This window comes from Panthera uncia, chromosome D2 (assembly GCF_023721935.1).
Source record: "Panthera uncia isolate 11264 chromosome D2, Puncia_PCG_1.0, whole genome shotgun sequence".
In the NCBI taxonomy this organism is placed as follows: domain Eukaryota; kingdom Metazoa; phylum Chordata; class Mammalia; order Carnivora; family Felidae; genus Panthera; species Panthera uncia.
This window is the reverse complement of record NC_064818.1, coordinates 76318815-76344746: the sequence shown is the minus strand read 5'-3', so window position 1 is coordinate 76344746 and position 25932 is coordinate 76318815. Positions and strand designations below refer to the sequence as shown.

Below are 25932 nucleotides of genomic sequence, written 5' to 3'. Positions count from 1 at the left end.
TTACGTTTTGTTTGTCTTACCTCTGATGCATAGTATTTGGCCATGGATGCTTCTTTTATGAATGACTTTCCACCTTCTAAAAGCCTAGCAGTGTTGTATATTAGCAATCTTGCAGCCTCCAGCTGGGTGGCCACCTGAGCCACTTGGTGTTGGAGCCCCTGTAATATTTAGGCCCAAGTTAGAGAATCAGGACTCACGAAAACACCGCTTATCCTCAAAGTCTTGCCTGGACATGGAGTGCTGACACACTGAAAATATGCACCCCCTGCAAAGGAATTTACATTCATCTTGTAGAAATACTTTAAAATCTCCAATCTAAAAAATAATAATTAAAATATGCAATCTAAAATGAAATACATTATTTCTCAGACAACTTTCAAAATTCATATAATTATAAATGTCAAGACTTAAGAAATCATCACAAAATGAGGCTTAAAAATTTGACTGTTAGGGCGCCTGGGTGGCTCAGTCGGTTGAGCGTCCAACGTCGGCTCAGGTCATGATCTCGCAGTTCGTGGGTTCGAGCCCCACATCAGGCTCTGTGCTGACAGCTCACAGCCTGGAGCCTGCTCCAGATTCTGTGTCTCCTTCTCTCTCTGCCCACCCCCCTCCCCCCCCAACTCACGCTCTGTCTCATTCTCTCAAAAATAAATCAATGTTAAAAAAAATTAAAAACAAAACAAAATTTGACTGTTACATTTAATAATTTAAGCCCATTGCATGATCAAAATTAAGCTTAAACTAAATCCCAGCAAAGCAAAAGTGTGAACATATTTTTCATCTGCTTGAATTCATAAAATTTTGATTCTGCATATAGCCTTGGTGCATTAAAAAGATGCTGTTAGGGAGAACCTGGGTGGCTCAGAGGGGTTGAGCGTCCTACTTTGGCTCAGGTCATGATCTTGTGGTTTGTGAGTTCGAGCCCCAAGTGGGGCTCGCTGCTGTTAGCCTGTCAGTACAGAGCCCGCTTCAGATCCTCTGTCGCCCTCTCTCTGCCCTCTCCTGCTTGCGCTGTCCCAACAATAAATAAATACTTAATTTTTTTTTTTAATAAATCAGTAAATCAGTAAACAAATACATAAATAAATAGATGCTGTTAGTTGCAAAGCAGTGAAAGAACAGTTGAAGCTCCAATTTTGTCTAAGTATCTTTATTAAAGTACCTCTACGGCAATATTCATGAGCAGGTACCAGTTTCTTTAGGGTTATAGACAACAGAAGACTAATTAAAAAAACAAAACAAAATAAAACACCCTGAAGAAATCACTACCACTTCAAATTTTAGAGGATGGAGGGGCACTCACTCAATGTTAATCAAGAAAAGGAGTAAGACAGTGAGTGAGAATATGAGTATTAGCAGTTTATAGTTACAAACTATATCCTGGAAATATGGACATGGGTATGTCTATTACGAACAGAAATTTCTCATGCCCAATATCTCTGTCTGCCCAGATATGTACTAAGCACCTACTATATGCCAGGCACTGTGCTGAGCACTAAAGATGTTGCACTGAACATGACAGTCAGAGTTCCTTGTGCTTATGACTTATATAGCCCAGCAAGGAGAACAGTTAAAAACAGTTCGAAAATACCCGATAGATTCTCCTTCTCTTTCTGTAATATTTGGTATGCACGAAAAAAATCTGTTACATGTGTGTAGCTTATAAAGCATCATAATAAATTGAACACTCACTAACCTATGTGTACAGCAAATATCATCCTCCTTCTAATTTATCTTTTTACTTTATGGAGTCTTTTGAGGAAAAGAAATTTGGTAGCCAAATTCACCATTATTATTATCTTTTACAATTAGTCTTTTGGGGCCTTGTTTACAAAATAATTTCCCTACCATGAGAGCATAAAGATATTCTCTATTTTCTCCTAAAACTTAAAAAAAAAATTTTTTTTAACGTTTATTTATTTTTAAGAGAGAGACCGTGCAAGCAGGGGAGGAGCAGAGAGAGAGGGAGATACAGATTCCGAAGCAGGCTCCAAGCTCTGAGCTGTCAGCACAGAGCATGACATGGGGGTTGAACCCATGAACTGTGAGATCACGACCTGAGCCAAAGTCAGAAACTTAACCGACTGAGCCACCCAGGCGCCCCTAAAATTTTATTTTTTATGTTACATCTTTAGTATATCAGAAATCTATTTTCCATGTATGGTGTGAGGTAGGGATCCAGTCTCATTTTTTTTCCACAAGGAAAGAATAGCCCCACTCAGTGATCTGCAACACCACTACTATCCTACATCAGGTTTCCATACGTGCCTAAGTCTATTTCTGGCCTTTCTTTTTTGTTCCATCAGTCAATTTGTCTATTTCTATGCCAATATCACTATTCTAGAAATAGTTTATGGCTTGTTATGTGGAATGCAGATTCTAATTATTTTTGAAAAGCACATTCGGTTCAATTAAACCAACAGTTACCATCTAGGTTGTCCACTCTAATGACCACATCAGGTGCCAGGAGAGGCATAAAGCTGATGCCGGCAATGTCTCTTGCCCTACAAGAACTAACGATTGCTGAATACCGGTTCCCTGACTACACTGTGAACACAGGGCCTGACATGGAGAACATATTCAATGAATCTATCTTGAACACACAACTGAGAGAAGTGAGGATGAAGAGGCCTCATCTTTACCCAAGGAGCTTGTAGTCTGGACAAAACAAAGATGTGAATGACCACATGCAAAACAAAACACAAACTATTCTAATGCGATTAAAGCAGTTAGAGAAAACTCTACCTTTAACCAAAGCATCAGATATACGTGGATAGATGTATAAAAATATATTATAAAATAATTATATATAATAAATAATGTTGTTTTTCAAGATCGAATTTCCAAACGTGTTTTCCAAAAGTGTTTCTAAGTGTTTTCTAATGCCACAAGAGGCATCTCTGGAAGTGCCACGATTATACCAGTTAGTACACCTGACCCCGTATCCCTCCCTTACCAACTCCACAGACACAAAAATAGTTTCTGGCGTACCGAGATCTCCCTCAAATTGCCTCCGTATTCTGTCCCTTTCCTTGCAATCTGTGTGGTAGCTGGCCTGAGAGAGTTCGCTAGTACAATAACATGAAAGACCAGAAGCCAAGACAGAATCTGACACATTACTAGCTGATATGTCCTTGGGACATAATCTGATAATCTGACACATTACTAGCTGTATGTCCTTGGGACATAATCTGATAATCTGACACATTACTAAGCTGTATGTCCTTGGGAACTCAATCTCCAGATGCTTCAGCTTCCCACGTATAAGACGCCACGACAGCACAGGCTGTGGGGGGCCCTGGCCAGGACTGACATGCTCACTCAGACTTTCCAGGCCAGAACTGACTGTGCCTCGTATTTCCATGCACGTGCAATCTGTGTGTGCCCACGTAATGACAAATAATTACTACAGCACCTGAAGACAACACATCACAACAGAACTGGTAATGGAATAAGAAATTGTACTTGGGGCCTGCTTACAAGAAGATTTTGTGAACATGTAAAGCAATTTTTCGGGATTTTTAGGTAAAGTGCTTAAGCAAGCTTGGTAAGCTGTCACTCCAGGCTTTCCCGAACCCAGCAAGGCCTCAACATGGACCGGAAGATGCCACCATCACCAACGGTCCCCTTATCTGGGGAGCTCCGAGAAGCTACATCATTAGACCGGGCCCCTATTTCCCAATACGCTTGGCTGAGAACATCTCGTTTGTACCCACTGCAGCACACTGTACCTTCTACAAGAAAGAAGGGTCAAGGTGTCGTCTTTTGAGGATTACCGCATGGCTCTGACCTGCGCAGGGGATTCCTAACAAGTGTTACCGTTTACTGAGCGCTCGTTAGACTCAGGCAATGTGCTGAATACTCTACACATCTAGCGGATGCGAAGTCACCCTGAAGTCACCCTAGTATCATCTTTAGAGAGGAGTCATGCCACAGGCGGGCCTCAAGGACTGTTGTTCTGCCCTTGGAGGAGGTCAAGGCATTCACAGGTATGCTCCCTGAGACCTATTCCTTCCTCCTCTCCACCTCTCCCATTAAAATCCCCCCGAGGGGACGCCCTCCACAGCTTTATGACACAGCTCTTCATTAATAGGAAGCCACGACAGTATAACTGGCTAGAAAGAGACTGAGAATTACGTACCTGAAAATCGAATATCCTTTTGCCAAATTGTATCCTTTCCTTCATATATGGGATAGTGTGGTCAAAGCAGCCTTGAGCCAATCCCAGCATCTGTTTAAAAAAAAAAAAAAAAAAAAGAGCAGAATTTCTTATTTTGTTGTAAGTTTAACACTTTTAATTATTTAGGGTATAAATCCCTTTTACAGGCAAATTGAATAGCTGGGGTAGGGGAAGGGCTGGCGAGGTGTGTGTTAATACCTTCACCCACTGCATTTGTAGAAGTTAATTTCCAGTAACTGGGAGAAGATTCGAGAGATTTCACATACACATGAGTCTACTGAATTCTTGCAGGGTAAATCCTACGGCTTGGCTGTGCCTGTACAACCAGGTTACTTCTAAGGAAGCTTCTCCTCTAAGCTCTGATTCTCCAGGCATAAAGCAAGCCACAGAAATTTTGCTGGGAACTGGCCTCAAAGACTAGAGCAGCTCCCTATGGTCCTTCTAGAAGGCAAGCATGGAAGGTCACTTCCTAACCTTCTATCTTCCTGTCCGTTCTGCATACGATCAGGATTAATAAGGGCTTCAGGGGAAAGGGCACTAGAACATAAAAGAGCAGTGTTTTCCAACCCTGGAGGCATATCAAGATCATTTGTGGGGACTTGATTAAAAAAAAAAAAAAAGCGACATGAGGGTCTAACAACTGAATCTAAATCTTGAGAATGGAGGGGGTGAGTGGCCTAGGCATCAGCGTTTAAAAAAATTTTTTTTAATGTTTATTTATTTTTGAGAGAGAGAGACAGAGCACGAGTGGGGGAAGGGCAGAGAGAGAGACACCCACAGAATCTGAAGCAGGCTCCAGGCTGTCAGCACAGAGCCCGATGCGGGGCTTGAACTCACGAACTGTGAGATCATGAACCGTTTAACCGTTTAACTGTGAGTCGGCTGTTTAACCGACTGAGCCACGCAGGTGCCCCGGCATCAGCGTTTTAAAACCTTAATGGTTCACTGCAGGGCTAAAGCGAGAGCACCTGGTGAGAACATGGATTTAGGCACTTGAACAAATCAGGACATGGTGACAATCTTAGCTGAACTGTCCCGTTGCTAACTAAGCTCTGTATTGAACTATTCAAGCTTAGAAATGGTTTCCAAATTTCAACACCAGGTAGCCACTTAAGCCACCATCTACTTATGCCAAACTATGTGGGTTTTAGAAAAAGGAAACAGGGGTGCCTGGGTGGCTCAGTTGGTCTAAGTGTCCGACTTCAGCTTTAGGTCATGATCTCACGGTTCATGGGTTCAAGCCCCATGTCAGGTTCTGTGCTGACAGCTCAGAGCCTGGAGCTTCCTTTGGATTCTGTCTCTCTCTCTCTCTCTCTGCCCTCCCTGCTCGCACTCTGTCTCCTCTCTCTCTCAAAAATAAACATTTAAAAAAAAAATAGAAAAAGGAAACAAATATCAATAGCAAAAGCTTTGTGGGAAATGCCCATAGACTTATTAATATTTCATTAGTGTTCACATTTTCCTTTAGCCTTTTATTTTGAATTTTCTGGAGAACAGAATATTGTGCTAAAAATGAAAGGATCTCCCCCCCACCCTGCCAAAAAAAACACCCCCAAATTTTAGTGAGGCAGCGACCCAATGCATTTTTGGCTGAGTCAAGATGATGTCATCAAACGTTTTTTTTTTTTTTGTTTTGTTTTTTTAATTTAAATTTGATTTAGCCAACTGTCACCAAACTCTTAGGACTAAAATTCACAGCATGTGAATAATATCCTACATTGACGTGAAAATTGAAATCACTGGCTGTCAATCACAATAGGCTTCTCATCTCTGTACAATGTTTTCACTATCATTTACTGAAAAACTAAATAGTCCTCGGCTGCAGTTTTGAGGACTGATGCCTTCGGGTCTCTGTCAGATGTGACTCTTGCTCTAAAAGGCATTCACAATGCTAACCAAGAAATAATAACTACCTGACCTTAACTTTTAATTAGGTTATAAGATAACTCAGAGTAATTAGACTAAAGCCCAGGCTGTGTATTTTAATGCCAGAACATCTATATTATTTATATGTCTGAGAACAAGGAGATTCAGACTACAGTTTTTAACACCGTATCTGATGACGCTGAATCACAGAAAAACATTAAGAAAAACAGATATGCCAATTCTCTCGTTATCTAGCTTTGTGGGAAACACGGGTTAAGTTTTGATCTAAGAATATTTTGTCAGCAAATTAACAGCAACACAAAAACCCCTAGGGTAATAGCATGACATTTACTATTCCAATAGCTAATACATGTAACGTCTTCAAAACCTAAAAGCTGTCAGTTTGTAAATTCTGGATATTCACTGACTAAATGAATTCTACAAATTCTGTAAATATATTCTACAAAATGATATATTTTTTAAAAGGTTTTATTTTTAAGTAATCTCTACACCCAGCATGGGGCTCAAAGTCACGACCCCAAGATCAAGAGTCACATGCTCTACCAACTGAACCAGCCACGTGTCCCCCAAACGACATTTATAATAAAACCCAAGACTTTATTCATGTTGCTAATCAAGAAAATAACTGAGGGGTGCCTGGGTGGCTCAGTCGGTTGAGCGGCCGACTTCAGCTCAGGTCGTGATCTTGCGGTCCGTGAGTTCAGGCCCCGCGTCGGGCTCTGTGCTGACAGCTCAGAGCCTGGAGCCTGCTTCTGATCCTGTCTCCCCCTCTCTGACCCTCCCCCGTTCATGCTCTGTCTCTCTCTGTCTCAAAAATAAATAAAGGTTAAAAAAAATAATAAAAAGAAAATAAAAAAAAGAAAACTGGTATCACTTCACAGAAAAATGTAATATGCATTACAAAGGGCAAATTTGATCAAAAAAAATGGAATAGTTCTCATCTTATATATCCTATTTTATTGTGGTTATTTTATTTCAAGCACTACACACAAAAAATTGCCAGATTTTCACATGCACAACACTAGGCAACACATTTTTCATTATTTATAGATTAGAGGGGCACCTGGGTGGCTTGGTCAGTTGAACGTCTGACTTTAGCTCAGGTCATGTCTGAGCTTTTGAGGGTTCAAGCCCCACATCAGGCTCTGGGCTGACAGCTCAGAGCCTGGAGCCTGCTTCAGATTCTGTGTGTCCCTCTCTCTCTGCCCCTCCCCCACTCACACTCTACTCTCAAAAATAAACATTAAAAAAAAGATATTATAGATTAGAGATGCCTACTACACAGACTGTTATGTATTCTTAATTTAAAAAATTTCTTCTAGCATGAACCTCAAAAATTGAAACAATTTTTTTAAAAATGCACATTTAATTTATTAACAATATATTTGAGAAGTGATTGATGCAGGTATCAGATAATACTTAACATTCTCAAAGCAGAAAAAGTGTCACCACTAAGCCATTGTTTGGCTCTCAGGGCATTACATAATTGACCAAAAGTGGGATTTTCAAGCTGGTGGTCAGACGCCATTCTCCCACCTCACGGAAGGGAAGGGCGCCATCTTGTGTTCACACGCTTCCAAATATTCATCAGTTTTCCTGCATTTTTTTCTTTCTATGTTTAATGGACCCACACTGTGCAAGAGTCAAATGAAATGGCCACAATGTGACTAACCTGTGCAGCAATTCCTATTCTGCCTTCATTAAGACTCCCTACGGCATACTTATAGCCGTGTCCAATTTGTCCCAGGATGTTGGTTTCTGGAACCTGAAGGGAAAAATGTAGTTATTTCTCCATTTAATTTTACAGAGTTCATTTTGATTATATAGTTTTACATGCACAATACTCCCAATTCGCGTCATAGGACTCCAGCCCAGGACTTAGCAAATTCCAAGGAAACTGTCAGCTACACCCGTCTCTCCCTCTGCACCTCTTCCCACACACGGGCTCTGGGAGACACAGGACTCAAGTCTGTGCTGTTTGCTACTGCGTCCTGTAGCGTCTAGCCCAGGCGTGTGTGAAACAAATGAATGGGTCTAGAGAAAGGGTAATCTCATACAATTCCTGAATCCCAAATGAGATTTGGGATTTTTATCTGTATGCTATAGGATGAGATACAACATTGTAGAGATCACAGAAAATAGGCAAGTGGTTTCCTAAATCAAGGGTGTGAAACCTTTCTTCTGCCAAGACTATTCTTCCCGTAAAAATCAACTGAGGTTGTGTGCACACAGATGCATGTGTATACCAGGGAGGGCAAAAAGGAGAGAAGAAATAAAGTGTTTATTCATCATTAAAAAAAAAAATCTAGACTAGGAACAATGAAACAAGACACTTAGCTTTATAACCCTGGGGGAGGAAGTGGGCAGAACAGAGGAAGAAAGGGCAGCGGGAAAGAAGCCAGTCCGGGGAATCAGTGAGGCTGAAACATCTATCTGTACAGTCACCCCGTGGGCACACACAACACATGCTCACTCACGAACAGAAAAATCGAGTGGCGATAGGAGTGGTAAAAAACCCGTCACAGCCTGTTCCACCTGAGTCAAGTTCTAACTAAGCATTCTGGCCATCTTCTCTTCCTCGGTTGGAACTGATTCCACTGAACGGTGGGGCGACGCCAGGTCGGTTCCCAGGCTCGCTGAGTAACATCCCCACCTTGTGGCCTTTAGTATATCCAACACCACACACCTGTCTCGGAATGCAAGTTTATAAAGTATAAATGGCTCACAAGCATATAAATTAAAAAGTATAAATGGGTGGGTGGGGGGACGCCTGGGTGGCTCAGGCGGTTAAGTATCCGACCTCAGCTCAGGTCATGATCTCACAGTTCGTGAGTATAAGCAGCGAGGAGCCTGCTTTGGATTCTCTCTCTCCCTCCCTCTCTGCCCCTCTTCTGTGTGCACGCGTGCTCTCTCTCTCAAAAATAAGTAAACAACAACAACAAAAATTTGTTTAGGCATAAATAGGATTAATCTTCAGCATTGGCTCTGAGGCCAGCTGCTGGGGAGAAGCTTCCATCCTTTGCCTAAACTCTTGTGAAAAGTACATTTAGGGGGCGCCCCAGTGGCTCAGTTGGTTAAGCGTCCGACTCCTGTTTCGGCTCAGGTCATTATCTCATGGTTCATGGGTTCCAGCCCCACGTCAGGCTCTGCACTGCCAGTGTGGAGCCTGCTGGGGATTCTCTCTCTCCCTCTCTCTCTGCCCCTCCCCCACTCGCTTGCACGCACACTCTCTCCCTCAAAATAAATAAATAAACTTAAAAAAAATAAAAATACTTATTTAAAAAATAAGCACATTTAGTCACAGTCTCACCTAAGAACATCATCCCAGTTTTACAAAATACTCTCCTATGCACACTCAACATTGTGACACTTTTCTTGCACATCGATAATTCCGTGCAAAGCTTATTTCGCACCAGTCTTTCCCTGGAAATTCTAAGACACCCACCTTGACGTTTTCAAACGTTAATGGGCAGGTGGAAGAAGCTCTCAACCCCATTTTGTTTTCTGCTTTCCCTACGTGAAGGCCTTCAGTATCGCGATCTACTAAGAAGCAGGTAATTCCTTTATACCCCTAAAAAGAAGATTTAAAATGCAAATAAAAAATGTTATTGCCACACTCGAACTGGGAAGATCCCTTGTTTCCAACAGTTGAAAGTTACCAGAAAATTAAAACTGAACTTCAGCATTAAATAGTAATGGGCTCAGGGGCAGCTGGGTGGCTCAGCTGGTTACGCATCTGACTCCTGGTTTTGGCTCAGGTCATGAGGTCATGGTTCGTGGGATCGAGCCCCCCGTTGGCCTGACTGCACAGAGCCTGCTTGGGATTGTCTCTTTCCCTCTCTCTCTGCCCTTCCTCCACTTGTGTTCTCTCTCTCTCTCTCTCTTTCTGGCTCTCTCTCTCAAAATAAATTATCATTAAAAATTTTTTTTAAAATATCAATGGACTCAGAATTACAACATGTGCATTAGGACACAAGAAGTTCTGGAAAGCACTAGGTTCAGAGTTAAGAAGGCTACAGGTTCTTTGACTTTTTCAAAAGCCATTATGGCTAGTAAAATTAAGATATGCTAAGGTATTGTGTGATCATGAGAATTTCCATGTTTTAAATTTAATTTTATTAAATACTTTAAAGTTTCAAAATTTAATTCGATTACGTGTTAGGTCAGAGAAAGGACAAAAGATAAAATGTATTGACTTTTTTGCCCTGTATCTATTTTCTAACTACACAAAATATTCTTAAAAAAAAAAATGTACTAAGTCAGTACTTACATTCATCATTAAATAGAAACTCTGGAATCCTACAGAATGGAAGATTAGCTTCCTATATAACACACTAGGTGGCAATTAATAAATAGTCCTCCATGTAAGTAATAATCACATCAACCGTATTTATTCACGAAGATCAGTAAATAAGAGGATGAAAAGAAATCAATTATCCTAACATTTTAGTCCTGAGGAGAAGGAAGGATTTCAGACCAAGTTGTAAAAAGGAAATGCACGCAGGCAAGAGATAGAAAGAGAAAACGTGGGGCGGCGGAGGGAAGCAATTTTGCTTCCAAACTTACAAGGTCAGAATTTATGTTTGCCATCACCAGGAAGAGCCCCGCATACTCAGCATTGGTGATCCACATCTTTGACCCATTGATGACATAATAATTTCCCTTTTTATCAGCTCTGGTCTTCAAAGCAAATGCATCGCTACCTGCTCCAGCCTCTGAAAGGCAGAAACTTCCTATCTACATATGCAAGCAAAAAAAATTCCAAGTTAATAACTGTATATGTATTCAGTATAACAAATACTTACGGTAAAGTAAACATTTGTCAGTGAAAGCTTTAGCCACTTTTAAAAGCCTGTACTTATCAAAATAATAATGGTATCTTCGCGTTATTATTTTCTAAAATACACCCTACTGGGGTGCCTAGGTGGTTCAGTCAGTTGAGCGTTGGGACTCCAGCTCAGGTCATCATCTCATGGCTCCGGGTTTGAGCCCTGTGTCGGGCTCTGTGCTGACAGCTCAGAGCCTGGAGCCTTCTTCGGATTCTGTGTCTCCCTCACTCTGCCCCTCCCCCACTCATGCTCTGTCTCTCTCTCTCTCTCTCAGAAGTAAATAAACACTAAAAAAAATTTTTTTAAACATAAAATATGCCCTACTATTTGTCGAAGACAGATTTAAAGACTTAAGCACACATATTCAATGTTAAATTGAATGAAATTGGTTCTAATAACTGCAGTTTTCTAGACATCTCACCATAAATGAAACTACCAACAAAGGTATTACGAAAATATAATTGGGGCCAAAAAAAAAAATTTTTTTTTTTTCTGTGATGATTATTCTCTGAATTGCTGAGCAGAAATGAGAGGTAGAATAGATTTTTCTAATAGCATTAATTTATGGAGCACTGCTTGACTGACGAATGGTGCCACGCTGTGGTCTTGGATAGGAGTCAACATTGCAGCTGAAGATGTCCTAAGTTTGGAAGAGATCAGATTCATTTCAACAACTATCAACTCACTTTCTCTGTCGCAAGCTCGGTCAAATAGGTAGCCTTTTGTTCTTCTGTTCCATGTTTTCTAATGAGATTGTTAATGACGGTGTTCTGGAGGTCACACAACAAAGCCACAGACGCATCAACTTTGGCTAATTCCTCTATCGCTAGGATAGAGGAAAAAAAGGAAGCTCCTGTTCCTCCATATTTTGTTTCAATTTCAATACCCATCAACTAAAGGAAGAACAAAGAAACAGATTAAGAAAGTTAGTTTCTGTATGGGAAAGTTTCTTGCAAGAACAAGTTCAAAACCAGAGTTTAACTATATAAGTTCCTAATTTTAAAATCGCATATTTCATTTTACTTTGGTACGGCTACTTCACTACGTTGTAAGTTACAAAAACTATAAAACTATATGTAACTATATAAATTTGAAAAGGATGTAGTTATACACTAGAACTATCATTTGCTTCCTTATGGAATCTAAAACACAAAAATTGGTGAAATGCTCTGAAGGATAATGGAATGGAATAATGACAAAGTCTCGCACACTAAGGAGACGGAGGAAGGCAGTGGGTCACGATCTCTTCTGGTCAGCCGCCTCCACCTTGACTCATTCGGCCAAGATAATGACTGAATGACCATTCCTCCTGGGGGCACTGTGGCAAGTCCGGACGGTTAGTGGACATCTGGTGGTCTCTTCCTGAACCACAACAGACAAGGCAGAGGAGCCTGGTGAACACGACCAGATTCTGGCCAAGGCTTTCCAGTGCCCGTCTGACTGTTCAGCAGCTACTCCTGAGTCTGGAACATGAAATGTCCCCAGTCCCCTACTTCTAAGTATTCTCTTTCAGAAATAGAATGTGTGTACGTGTAAATCAAGACCCAGAGCTGTTCACAGGTAAAAGGATAATACTGCTCCTTTCCATTCTGCGCAGACACTTCTGGAATGCTGCAGCACGGTGCAGTCTGGGTTCCGGCTGCTATGTTTAAGCTCATGGGAAGCTTAGCGGATGGGCAGGGAGAAGCACAAAGGCGGGAGACTGAGACGGTGAGAACTACAAATGATGTTCTACCAGGGAAAACTGAAGGATTCGGGCGTGCCTGAAGTCTGAGGAGGGCGTGATAACTCATCTGACTGTAATACCTTAGAGCTGTCAGAGACACTGCTTCTCCAAAAAAGTCACCGATTTTCCCTACTGTAAAGTATTTCCCTACAAGTACCGGAAATACCGTACTTGTCAGCTATTAAGGCCGGTGACCACAGCACGGGGACGAGAGGAGGCTGAGAACAGCCGGTGCAGGATGTGTGCAGTCAAGCAGAGCCTCCAGGTGGCGCTCCACCTAAGGAAGAGCAGGCCGTGGGGCCGCAGCGAACCCAGCCAGCGAAAACTCTCTGGTGGGGGGAGTGGAGTCCAAACTGTAGAGCAAACACTAAGACTCCTCAGAGCAGCCTAGAGGTTCTGCAGACAGTGGAGACGAAGCCTGCCCAAAAAACTGGATTCACGGATGCTGACCCACCGGGACTCCACAGAAGATTCCATTTTCCCAGACGTTTCACTGCTTTAAAGAAAGGTGGAAAAATCACTATGTATGGTATTAAAAAGCTGGTCTCTTGGGGCGCCTGGGTGGCTCAGTCGGTTGGGCGGCCGACTTCGGCTCGGGTCATGATCTCGCGGTCCGTGAGTTCGAGCCCCGCGTCGGGCTCTGTGCTGACAGCTCGGAGCCTGGAGCCTGTTTCGGATTCTGTGTCTCCCTCTCTCTGACCCTCCCCCGTTCATGCTCTGTCTCTCTCTGTCTCAAAAATAAATAAACGTTAAAACAAACAAACAAACAAACAAACTGGTCTCTTTAAAACCGGGAAGAAGCAAAACGATTTAGGTTTGGCGAGAAAGGCTATTTTTCAAACAGGATTAACAAACCAGATTTTAGCCAAGGGCTCTGAATAGGAGCTACTAGTTCTGGGATATCCCTAGTATTCAAAATGAAAAATGAATGATTGCTTCACGCCTACGGAGAGGGAGAGATGACGAGTGAGTGCAGTGATTCTGAAAATGTTCTCCTTGGAGCCCCCATGCTGATAAACCCACAGCCTAAACAATTCTACCTTTTTTTTTTTTCAAGTTTATTTATTTTTGAGACAGAGAGAGACAGAGCATGAACGGGGGAGGGGCAGAGAGCGAGGGAGAAACCGGAAGCAGGCTCCAGGCTCTGAGCTGTCAGCACAGAGCCCGACACAGGATTTGAACTCACAAACTGCGAGATCATGACCTGAGCTGAAGTCGGACGCTCAACTGACTGAGCCACCCAGGCACCCCAAAACAATTCTACTTTTATCTGCTCTGTATCCTGGGCTTCCATCAAAGGACTACGTGACTTGAAATCTGGAAATTGGTTTCCCTAGTTAATGTGGAATTCAGATGTCACCTGAACTTCTAAGTTTACCATGTACAGAGGGACTCAGGTAGAATATACACTTGACTATGAAGTTTCACTAACTAAAGTTGGCTTCTTAATCTTGGGCATTACCGAGCTGGATGATTCTTTGTCACGCAGCTGTCCTGTACACAGTACAATGTTTAGCAGCATCCCTGGCCTCTATCCCACCAGTTGTCAGTGGCACCCCTAGCTGTGGCAACCAAAAACGTCTCCAGACACTGCCAAATATCTCTTGAGGGACAAAACGGCCTCTAGTTGAGTACCACAGGTCCAAAGAAATCACTCTCACTTGCTTCTAAGCCCTTTACTTAAGAAGTACAGGATTTCCAATTTCAAATGTTAAATCAATTAAAAGAAAATCTTTAACTAGGACCTCAATCTAAAAGAGAACATACAGGGGCGCCTAGATGGCTCAGTCGGTTAAGCATCCGACTCTGGATTTCGGCTCAGGTCACGATTATGTCACGGTCATGAGATCGGGCCCCGCGTCGGGCTCTCTGTGTGCTGACAGTGTGCAGCCTGCTTGGGATTCTCTCTCTCCCTCTCTCTCCTCTCCTTCTCCAATCATGCTAATAAATAAACATTTAAAAATAAATGGATGAATGAATGAGAACACAGATAATTCTGACTAGGAAATGAAGACTTTGTTATGCCATCATTAAAGTCCCTAAATTTAAAAGCATGCCTACATTTGAATGCCGGAAAGTACAGTATTTTTAAAGTTTGAAATGGGAAGAATTACAAAGTATATACCCCTTGCTGAAATAATCCTTGTATTACTGATTCCTCCATTTTTGAATTTTCATCCATCGTTGAAACCAGAGGAGCAATCTGTTCCTGGGCAAATTTTTTAACTGTAGGGGAAAAAAACCAATACTGATAACGTCTTTATTCTATTTAATATAGCAGGTTTTACTGTTTTCAAAAAAATGTTTTAAATTCATGGGAAAAAAATTGCATTCACGAACTGAGGTGCACACATCCCCCAGGCACATCACGGAATTTCACACCAGGAACCCAACTGGTGAGCAGAGGGGTCTGGAGGTGAAAGTGAGCCGTCTACTCACCTGTGTTCTTAATCATCATCTCCTCCTCTGTAAACATCTGCAGGGCGGTGCAGGATGGCCCATGATCCATTACACCGAGCAGAGCTGCTGACTGGGAAGATTTCAGGACACGGGGAGGAGTTTTCCAAGAAGACAGGCAAGTTGGGACATGTCTTCTTAGCTGTAGGAACGGTCCCCCCCGTTGAACAGGGAACACACACACACAAGGTAAAGAAAAGTATCTGAACATCAGTTTCTTCGGGAATAACTTTATAACCCACTCTCCTCTCTTGCGTCACCAAAGAAGGGGAACGTGAGCTGGCGCATTTTAAAATTCACAGTCTTGGGACCCAAAACCCAAGTTGGTTTAACATGTGTGTCCTTGGGGCGCCGGGGTGGCTCAGTCGGTTAAGCGGCCAACTTCGGCCCAGGTCATGATCTCGCGGTCCGTGAGTTCGAGCCCCGCGTTGGGCTCTGTGCTGACGGCTCAGAGCCTGGAGCCTGTTTCGGATTCTGTGTCTCCCTCTCTCTGACCCTCCCCCGTTCATGCTTTGTCTCTCTCTCTCTCAAAAATAAATAAACGTTAAAAAAAATTTTTTTTTAACATGTGTGTCCTTTACCAGTGATGAGCTCTTCTAACTAAACCAATTTCCCGGATGATTACCTTTTACCTTCAAGGAAACAGAACTTTCTAGGTGGAACTCATTCTTAAAATGTTGCATTCCATGGGCTTCTTTGAAGGGGAAACCTGAATATAAAAGCACTACTGGGTGACCAGCGCAAAGAGCATTCTCAAGCGGGGTGGGTTGCACAGGGCAACTGAGCAGGGGTGGGGGAGGAGAGTCCCCTGCCCTGCTGGCTGCAGAAGCCAGCCTCTTTTGATTCCTGAGGCTACTTTTGTTTTGTCAGCTTCTCATTAGTAAGAGACAATGTGGCATAAGGGTTAAGAAAATGGGCTCTATAGTCTGCAAGGACTGGACTAGTTTCAAACCTAGCATCTGGTATTTACCAGCTATGTGGTCTTGGGCAAGTGATTTCAGCCTCAGTTAAAACCTCTGAGGCTGTTTCCTTCCCTGCAAAATGTAGATAATAATCCCTTGAGTTTTGTGAGGATTCATGAGACAATCTGCATGAAGGGTTTAGCATAGCACCTGCCATATAGTAAGAGCTCAATAAACAGTGATGACTATTTCTACTCGGGCCCCTAAGAACACAGCAGTGGGGGTCCTACCAGAGGTAGCTGTGGCAGTAGTAACAGAGTTAACCCGCAAGGCTGGCTTTTCTTGCCATTCGTGTATCTCCCTGCCGCAGTGGCCCAAATCCTTCAAACGTGCCAATTCTGCTTAAACAATGGATTTGCTCCAATTTTGTACAAAAAAGAAGTCATCGAATTTTAAATACTTGCCATACCTTTCCAATTTTATTTTGTAGAATTCTATTGCAAGGGAAACAGATAAGGTATCAGTCTTTTCCTGAACGTAAAAACATGCTAAGTGAAAGAAGCCAGCCACAAAAGATCACAGATCGTATGATTCTATCTACATGAAATTTCCAGAAAAGGCAAATCCACAGAGACAGAAAGTAGAGCAGTGGCTGCCTAGGGCTGGGGGGGTGAGAAGGAGCAGTGGTTACAAAGGGCACAATGATGGGCTCCTGGCTGGTTTACCTGGTAGAGCGCGTGACTCTTTATCTCAGGGTCGTGAGTTCAAGCCCCACACTGGGTGTAGAGCCTACTTAAAAACCAAAACAAGAAAGGGCACAATGATCTTTTGGGGGGTGATGGAAATGTTCTAAATTGGATTGTGGTGATGATTCTGTAACTGTCAATTTACTGATAATCATTGCGTTGTACACTTTATTTTTCCTATTTTTTTAAAGTTTATTATTTTTTAGTAATCTCTATACCCAATGTGGGGTTCGAACCCGTGACCTCGAGATCCAGCTTCAGATGCTCTTCCAACTGTGCCAGCCAGGCACCCCGTTGCTCTACACACTTTAAAGGAGTGAATGTCATGGTATGTAAGTTATACTTCAATTAAGCTGCTTTAAAAAAAGAATTAGTTGGGGCGCCTGGGTGGCTCAGTCGGTTAAGCGTCCGACTTCAGCTCAGGTCACGATCTCGCGGTCTGTGAGTTCGAGCCCCGCGTCGGGCTCTGGGCTGATGGCTCGGAGCCTGGAGCCTGCTTCCGATTCTGTGTCTCCCTCTCTCTCTGCCCCTCCCCCGTTCGTGCTCTGTCTCTCTCTGTCTCAAAAATAAATAAACGTTAAAAAAAAAAAATTAAAAAAAAAAATAAAAAAAGAATTCGTGTGTTCCTTTTACTCAACGAGATTTAAAAATGAACTTTCTGAGCACCTGCCAATTGCCTGAGAGTGTAGGGCATAAGGGAGAACATGATATGGCTCATGGAACAGGCCAAAAAAAAAAAAAAAAAAGTCAAGTTTTGCAGGATTAAAAAGAAGGTAGTAAAAAACGGGAGTGAGTGAGAGAGAAAAGGAGCAAGTCACTGTGTTTGAAACCACTGTTAATCTTTCCCAGCTACGGGTCAATCTTTGCAATTATGTGCCCAGGTACAGATGTGCTCCGCTCTAGAGTCAGGGGGGAAACACACGTTGGCCACATGGAAGAAAAATGTGGTTCAGTTTTGTAGTTCATTTGTTTCGTTTTCAGAATCAGGAGGCAGATAGTTTAGGGCGAAGTTGTGCAATCAGGAGGCAGATAGTTTAGGGCGAAGTTGGGCGGAACGTTTTCTTCCTGTTAAAAGACACAGTTGGGAGAGGAAAACTTTGGACTAGAAAGAAGGAAGGGGGATACATGAGGTGGTGTCTTCTTCCTGATGACACAGGTGAAGAATCACAGGTAAGGAGAGGGGGGTTGAGAAAGGGAGGTGCACAGGGGCTTGAGGAGGGCAGCAGAGAGCTAAGTAGGAGCAGGAGAGAGCGTGATCGGTGACAGCAGGCACCAGGGACGGGCTGGGAGAAGGAATGGAATTATGGAGGTGGAAGGGTATGTTTTGCTCAGTGGTTGGGCGGGAGGGGGGGGGGGGCGAGTCCTGTAATGGGACCGTCCAGAGATGTTGGAATGAATGAATGAGCTGACTAATCTCCTCCACAAAATGATCATGAAACTCGCCTGTTACATTTTAAAACCCCAACACATTGCCCACCTCTCTTCTTTCTGGAAGAGATTATTTACTTCACCAGACCCCCTACAGAGTTCTTTGTGTCTCTGAGTCAATGTATCACCTTTGTACTGGAGTTGAACAGAAAGCCCACCACTGAGAAACTTAAGAAGCCAGCAGGTATGACAATAATACCCATTTTTTCCTGCTGACATAACCGTGACCCGCTTTAGCCTCAAAATTGCTACCGACAAAGTGTTCGACACATAGCAATTATTTTAGCTTCACAAGACAACAGAGGCAAAGGTCCTTTACAAAGTAGGCATACAAACGTAGGAAGATGCGATAATAAAATACAGTGGCTGTGTGCTAAGGGATTGGAATCCCTTAGGAACCAAAGCATTGAACGTTATTACCTCTCCTTTTTGGCAGAAAAAAAAAAAAGTTCCTTTTAATATGACAGTCTTTAATAAAGGAAACATTTCCTGGCCTCGCCTTTAAACTGCACAGCCCAAGGTTTCGATGATGATTTTCGACTGTCCCCTGCCCTTCAGTGTTGACCTCAGCCTGTGCGGCTTTGGTGTCCACTCCATCAAAATGATTTTCCACAGTTATAACCCATTGTACCACATCATCACATTTTTTTGTACAGGGCAGCAATTGCTCCTTGAATGGAATAATAGTTATTTATGCCTTGCCAAATACTTTCCGTAACGTGAGTCTGATCCGTTTCCTACTCAGCTGACCAGAGTTCTGTTGCCCTTAGAAGTACTGATGATCAGACCTGGGGTCTGTAGACTCCTGTGGACGGAACAATAAAGTCCATGAACTTGCATGGGGGAAATTATATCTTTATCTCACTAACCTCTAATGGAAATAAAGCATTTCCTTCAGTTATGAAACGGAGGCAACAAGTTACAAGTTATCTGTGGCTCTGTCATCAAAAGAAATTACAGATATTTTCGTATCAAATAAATTGGTACAAATATCTCGATGCTCCTTACTACTTCAGAACTACAGAGCTGCTGCCAGATCTTAAGAAATACGTATTACTATATCACAATTAAAAATATCTTTATAACTTTTCTCATAACTGGCTTCCTGTGTCTTGTATATTTTATGTATTTTAAAACATTTTGAGAAAAGGTCTATTAAATTTCACTACAGTGCTGTGTACCTTTCATCTATGGCACACAAAAAGGTGAAGAACCCTTGACTGTGGATTGACTGGTAGGTTTGTTTTTTTTTTTTTGCTAAATCCATTACATCTGTTATATATGGAACATATCCATCGTGTTCCAGCATAACGAAATATTGTTCCCAACATTTTTAGAGTGCTTCAGTTCTACGGGCTTTTACAATTCGTGAAAGGTAAAAAGGAGGACACATGAGAGAAGTTTGCGAAGCTGCGAAGCCCCGCTTAGGCTCTTCCCGAGGAAGTGTTCCAATGCAACGTGGAGGGCTTTGCACCTTAAATGTCTATATTAAGAGGTTCCCACCAAATGTGCCCCCAGCTCTTTTTCCCGCATGTGTGCAAGAAGACATGCCCTTTCCTGCTTGGATTTCATCCCGGAACCACAGAATTCACATTCCAGTTTTCTTTTCTTACTGGTAACTTCTTTCCGACAGTGAGAAACTTGGCTCTCGAGACCTAGGATGATTTACTTGTTTAAACCTAGTACACGTTTTACAACAGTTTCAGAACTGCTAACCCAGACCACTGCGAGACACAAATCTGTGCTTGCGCACAGGCCTTTTTGTCTTTGGCAATCGAAACATGGTTTCTGCGGCTTCTTTCTTCCCTGCCCCCTGTGTGGGATGATGTGACTGTCCTGTAATAATTCTGGGACGAATTCCAACACGTGGGGGTGTTCCCCACACCAATAAGCAATTCTCCCAACCCAGAGACGGTGTCAGGCCCCAGAGGTCAAGGGCTCAAGTCCCACAAGATGGCTCCTGTCCCACTTCACGCAGCAGTTGGCAAGCCCGGGCCATCCCGTGCTTTAGACTCACTGGCTACAGATTGCAGGTTCCTAGTACCTTGGGTTCATTAAGGTTTCTAGAGCAGCTCACAGAACTCAGAGGAACATTGTTCTTACTGGATTACTGATTTATCATCAAAGAACGTAACTCCCGAGCAGCCACACAGAGAGGTGCACAGGGCGCGGTGTGGGGAAAGAGCACACCTTTCTGTGTTCTCTACTCGGGCACCCATCTCCCAGCACCTCCCTGTGCTCATGGACCGGAAAGCTCTCCGAGCCCTGTCCCAGTGGGTTTGTATGGAAGCTTCATTACGGAGACCAGATTGATTCAATCACTGGCCATTGGCCACTAACTCAACCTCCAGCCCCTCTTCCCTCCCAGGAGCCTGGTGGAGGGGGTGGGGGGTGTGAAACTGAAAGGCCCAACCATCTCATCACGAAAGTGCCTCCCGGGGAACCCAGCCCCCACCCTTTGCTGCAGTCTAGAAGTCATCTCATTGACAGAAACTCAAGTGCCGTGGAAGGGGGTCCAGTATGAGTAACAAGGCACCCATTTCACCTTTAAGGCTCTCAAACTATTTCAGGAATTGCAAACAGGATCCCAATTATTTTCATGAAAGATGCTCTTTGCTCTTTTTGCCTAGGAAATTCCCAGGGTTTGGGGAGCTATGAGCCAGGAACCCTGAAGGGAGACCCGGCATGTGTTTATTATAAACCTCAGTATCACAACTTGTAATATCGTTAGATTCATTTGCCACAGCAACATTCCATCTTCCCCTTATACCCAGTTCAATTTTACTTTATTTTTTATTGGGGGGGGGGTGGAGAAAGAGAGGGCAGAGAGGGAGAATCTTAAGCAGGCAACATGTTCAGCGTGGAGCCCAACAGGGGGCTCGATCCCACGAGCCTGGGAGCATGACCTGAGCTGATATCAAGAGTCGGACATTCAACCGGCTGAGTCTCCCAGGAGCCCGGTTCAATTTTTCTTTTATACATAAGGTAAAATGTACTTAAAAATTTTTTTTCTAACATTTATTCATTTTTGAGAGACCGAGTGTGAGCAGGGGAGGGGCAGAGAGGGAGACCCAGAATCTGAAGCAGGCCCCAGGCTCTGAGCTCGATGTAGGGCTCAAACTCCTAGACCGCGAGATCAGGACCTGAGCCAAAGTCGAACGCTTAGCCAACTGAGCCACCCAGGTGCCCCTGGTATAATGTACTTTTGGGAGTATACAGTTCACTGGGTTTGGCCAGACGCACAGAGCTCTGTGCTCACCACTGCCGCTCGTCATACGGTGGTTGCCTCACCCCCAAATTCCTCGTGATGCACCTCTTCTTCCCCACTTCTCGTCACCCACTTCTTCCCCAATCTACTGCACCGCACTTCCCATCACAACTCGCGCCAAGAATGGCTCCAGCGAGCTACCTCTCTGCACTGGCATCCAGGGCACAGAGGACACAGACACACGTGTGGCCTCATCCAAAACTAAATTCATAGTCATCTACCTCCACTTAGGCCCTTTCCCATTCTCTGAAATGATGACATTCTCTCACCACCACCAGCCTCCCCCCCGACACGCACAAGCTCTGCCCCTCACCGTCAGCCGACGACCTCGCCTTCTACCAGGAAAATTAATGCCAACAAACAGTGAACACCTCAACTTCCTACCACCCAATCCACTCGGGGCCCTGCGTGGGCCACCCCTCCTGTCCTTTCTTCCTCTTACAATGTAAATGCTGTCCCTCCTCTTAAGAGAGGCCCATCCCCCTACCTCTCTCTGGATCCCACCCCTCCCCACCTTCACGGGATCCTTAGCCATCACGTTTGTCTTCTCACATTTTTCCATTTCTCCCTGCTCGAATCCACCTGGAGGACCACCCCCCCCCCCCCCCCCCCGCCTTCCCCTACACAGCCACACACCGCCGGAGCACTGCCTGCTTGCCCTTGCCTCCTCAGTGCCCCCACTGCTCACGGGCACCTCTCCCTGGAGGGCCTCCACCAACATCTCTATGCTCTCCAGGCTTCAACTTACTTGCTGTCAGCAGATTCAGTTCAGGTGAGCACACCCTCCTCCTTCCAAATGCTCCCCTCTCATTGTCTTCCCGTTCCTTCTGGTCAGTTTTTCCTCAGTCTCCTGTTTTAGCTTCTCTCTCACTTTGTTGGGGAAGTCGGACAAAGGCTGTCTCCTTAACCAAACATGAGTCAGCTCCTCTGAGTCCATTCCAACTAGGCCCTGACCTTGGGCGCTGTCTTTGGTCCGCTGAGTCCAGTTTTAGCAAGAATCCTGCTGGGTCAGGTTAGTGAAAACACCCACCCTCGGTATCTGATCACTACAGCGTGCCTCCAGCAAGAATCCTCGCTGGTGAGTGTGACTCTACCAAGTGTCAGGGAGGGAGCATTTCTTCTAACCTTCATGGTCCTTCTAGCTGGACTAAGAATCAAACTGAGATGGGAAGGATTAACAGGAGAAAGTCCAACTGAATCCACACAGACCTGGAAATTCCAAAGACAGTCAGGCGACGTGATGCTTTTATGAGCTAAGGACGGGGTAGACATCTGAGCATACAGAAGGGACAAGGCCATAAGCAGGAAGGGGAAAGATGTCTGGAGGTCACCCAATCATGCAGGTGAGTTTCCTAGGTAAAGAGGAATCTCCGTTAATAGCTTTCTTCCTGGTATAAGCAGGCAGGTAAGGGGGGGAAGTATAGAGCTTTACCTGAACCTGCCAGGCTTTGGTTGCTTTTAACTCACGCTAACGTTCATGCCAAAGTGGCCTACCTTGGGTGGTCTGCCCCCTTGCCCCCACAAAAGAATCCCACTTGCCTGTAATGTTTCTTAGTGATTTTGCATCTGCTGACTCCCACTCTACTTGTCCTTGCTGTATTTGGAACTGGGCTTGATCTCCCCTCCCTACCGCAAAATCCAACGTAGACCCTTTTTTATTCTGAAATTATTTCTTAATGTTTTTATTTATTGTTGAGAGAGAGACAAAGTCGGAGAGGGGAAGAGAGAGAGGGAGACAGGATCCAAAGCGGGCTCTGTGCTGACAGCAGACAGCCTGAGGCAGGGCCTGAATTCAGGAAACTGTGAGATCATGACCAGAGCTGAAGTCAAATGCTTAACCGACTGAGCCACCCAGGCGCCCCTGCGGTAGTCCCTTCTTGAATAAAGTCTTCTTCATCATCTTTAACAAGGGTCATGAATAATTTTTCTTTAACAAAGTGGGGGGAGGGGTGCGAAGAAACTCTTAAACTCTGTAGGTCGAGTGTAAAAACAGGTATAAGAAATCACTACCGGGGCGCCTGGGTGGCTCAGTCGGTTAAGCGGCCGACTTCGGCTCAGGTCATGATCTCGCGCTCCGTGAGTTCGAGCCCCGCGTCGGGCTCTGTGCTGACAGCTCAGAGCCTGGAGCCTGTTTCAGATTCTGTGTCTCCCTCTCTCTCTGACCCTCCCCTGTTCATGCTCTGTCTCTCCCGGTCTCAAAAATAAATAAAACGTTAAAAAAAAAAAAAAAAAAAAAGAAATCACTACCGAAGTGACAATAAAGATCAAGACACACATTAAGGCCCAGCAATTCCCTGTTAGCTCATACACATGAGGATAAGCTTGCAAGCAATGCAGTGACAGTTATAAAGGTGAAGAATTAAACATCCAATTATCTGTCAACAAAGGAATGCGTAAGTTGTGGGGTACTGATTCTGAAGTGGAAAAGAATTTGCCATCACAAAATATGCCTCTCTGACCTAAGGATTATCTTGAGCTGGCTATTTTTTTTTTTTTCAATGTGTACTTACGATTGAGAAACAGAGAGAGACAGAGCACGAGCAGGGGAGGGGCAGAGAGAGAGGAAACACAGATTCCGAAGCAGGATCCAGGCTCTGAGCAAGCTGTCAGCACAGAGTCCGAGGCGGGGCTCCAACTCACAGACCACTAGATCACGACCTGAGTCGAAGTCAGACGCCCAACCAGCTGAGCCACCCAGGCACCCCCCTGAACTGGCTCTTTTTCAGAAATAGCGGACATAAGAGAATGTCTCAAAACTGAGACATTTGGCTACATTAAAAGGGAGATCAAGTGAAAGGGTGTCTTCCTCTTCCTCTCTGTACCAGGAAGAGTAGGATGACTAAATCCCTAGAAACTTATGCAGGGAAAAGGGGAGGGCTTACATCTGCAGAACTGCCCCACTCTTGTTTACTGGTGCTTTTCCTGGCAACCTCCCACAACTGCACTTCCCTCCCTCCAACTTTTGTATTTAGCTGGGAACAGTATTTAAAGTGATGGTGGCTTGGGCCATTTCAGGGTTACTCAGTCTCCCTGGGTGTCTCCCATTTATACAGAAGGTATCCAAGTTATTAAATTTGTTTGTTTCTTTGCTTGTCTTTCCCTGTTAACCTGTCTTTTATTACACAGGGATCTCAGCCAAGAACCTATAAGGGTAGAGTGAAAAATATTTTCTCCTCCTCTATAATTCAATGGGATAGCTTACAGCAGTTAAAATGAACTAGGGAGCTACATATAGCAACAGGGATAAATCTTGGAAATATCATAGTGAGTTAAAAAAGCAATTTGCAAAAAGGATTTGTTTGGGATGATAGCATTTATGTATACTCTAAAAACACACCAAATGATAGTATATATTCTCATGGAAACACACGGATGCAGTAAAAGTTTTAAAAACATGAACAAGAAGCATACACATCAGCGTCAGGATTATGTTCCCTCTGTGGAGAAGGTGGAAATGGCACCGTTTCTGTCAAATGTTTCACTTCTTGAAAAAACAAATGGGTGGCTCAGTCGGTTAACCAGCTAACTTTGGCTCAGGTCATGATCTCACAGTTTGTGAGTTCGAGCCCTGTGTCGGCCCGTCTGCTGTCAGCATAGAGCCTGCTTCAGATCCTCTGTCCTCTCCACCCCCCGCCCCTGCCCCTATACTTCCCCCTCAAAGATAAACATTTATTAAAAAATTTTTTTTTAATGTTTATTTTTTGAGAGACATAGAGCGTGAGTGGGGGAGGGGCAGAGAGAGAGGGAGACACAGAATCTGAAGCAGGCTCCAGGCTCCGAGCTGTCACCACAGAGAGGGGCTCGAACTCACAAACTGCGATATCATGACCTGAGCCAAAGAAGGATGCTGAACCGACCGAGCCACCCAGGTGCCCCCAAAATAAACGTTTAAACAGATAAACTAACCTCGTGGGTTGTGGGCATATGGGTGCCAATTATATTATTTCCTGCACTTTCTTGTGTATTAGAAATATTTACTGATGAAATGTTAATGTTACGACTTTTTAAAGTATGTGATGTGTAATCCATGTATGCTCTGGATTTTCGAAATAGGCTTGCCTTTAAAATGCTAGGTTCGGGTGGGGGGGGGCGCCTGGGTGGCGCAGTCGGTTAAGCGTCCGACTTCAGCCAGGTCACGATCTCGCGGTCCGTGAGTTCGAGCCCCGCGTCAGGCTCTGGACTGATGGCTCGGAGCCTGGAGCCTGTTTCCGATTCTGTGTCTCCCTCTCTCTCTGCCCCTCCCCCGTTCATGTTCTGTCTCTCTCTGTCCCAAAAATAAATAAAAAAACGTTGAAAAAAAAAAAATAAAATGCTAGGTTCGGGGGCGCCTGGGTGGCGCAGTCGGTTGAGCGTCCGACTTCAGCCAGGTCACGATCTCGCGGTCCGTGAGTTCGAGCCCCGCGTCAGGCTCTGGGCTGATGGCTCGGAGCCTGGAGCCTGTTTCCGATTCTGTGTCTCCCTTTCTCTCTGCCCCTCCCCCGTTCATGCTCTGTCTCTCTCTGTCCCAAA

General features: G+C 44.1%; 1 protein-coding gene across 5 annotated transcripts in view; it reads right to left on the bottom strand.

The window, feature by feature from the left end:
• The window catches only part of ACADSB (acyl-CoA dehydrogenase short/branched chain), a 43325-nt gene that overhangs the window by 8863 nt on the left and 8530 nt on the right, over positions 1–25932 (bottom strand). Inside the window, exons 2-9 of one of the 5 annotated variants that reach the window (XM_049646571.1) lie at positions 15062–15221; positions 14748–14848; positions 11583–11789; positions 10634–10804; positions 9513–9638; positions 7740–7832; positions 4142–4231; positions 21–158 (exon numbers count right to left, since the gene is read on the bottom strand). In XM_049646571.1, coding sequence (XP_049502528.1) covers positions 21–158; positions 4142–4231; positions 7740–7832; positions 9513–9638; positions 10634–10804; positions 11583–11789; positions 14748–14848; positions 15062–15221 — 1086 coding nt within the window. The other 4 variants (XM_049646575.1, XM_049646574.1, XM_049646573.1 and 1 more) reach the window with 4 other exon arrangements.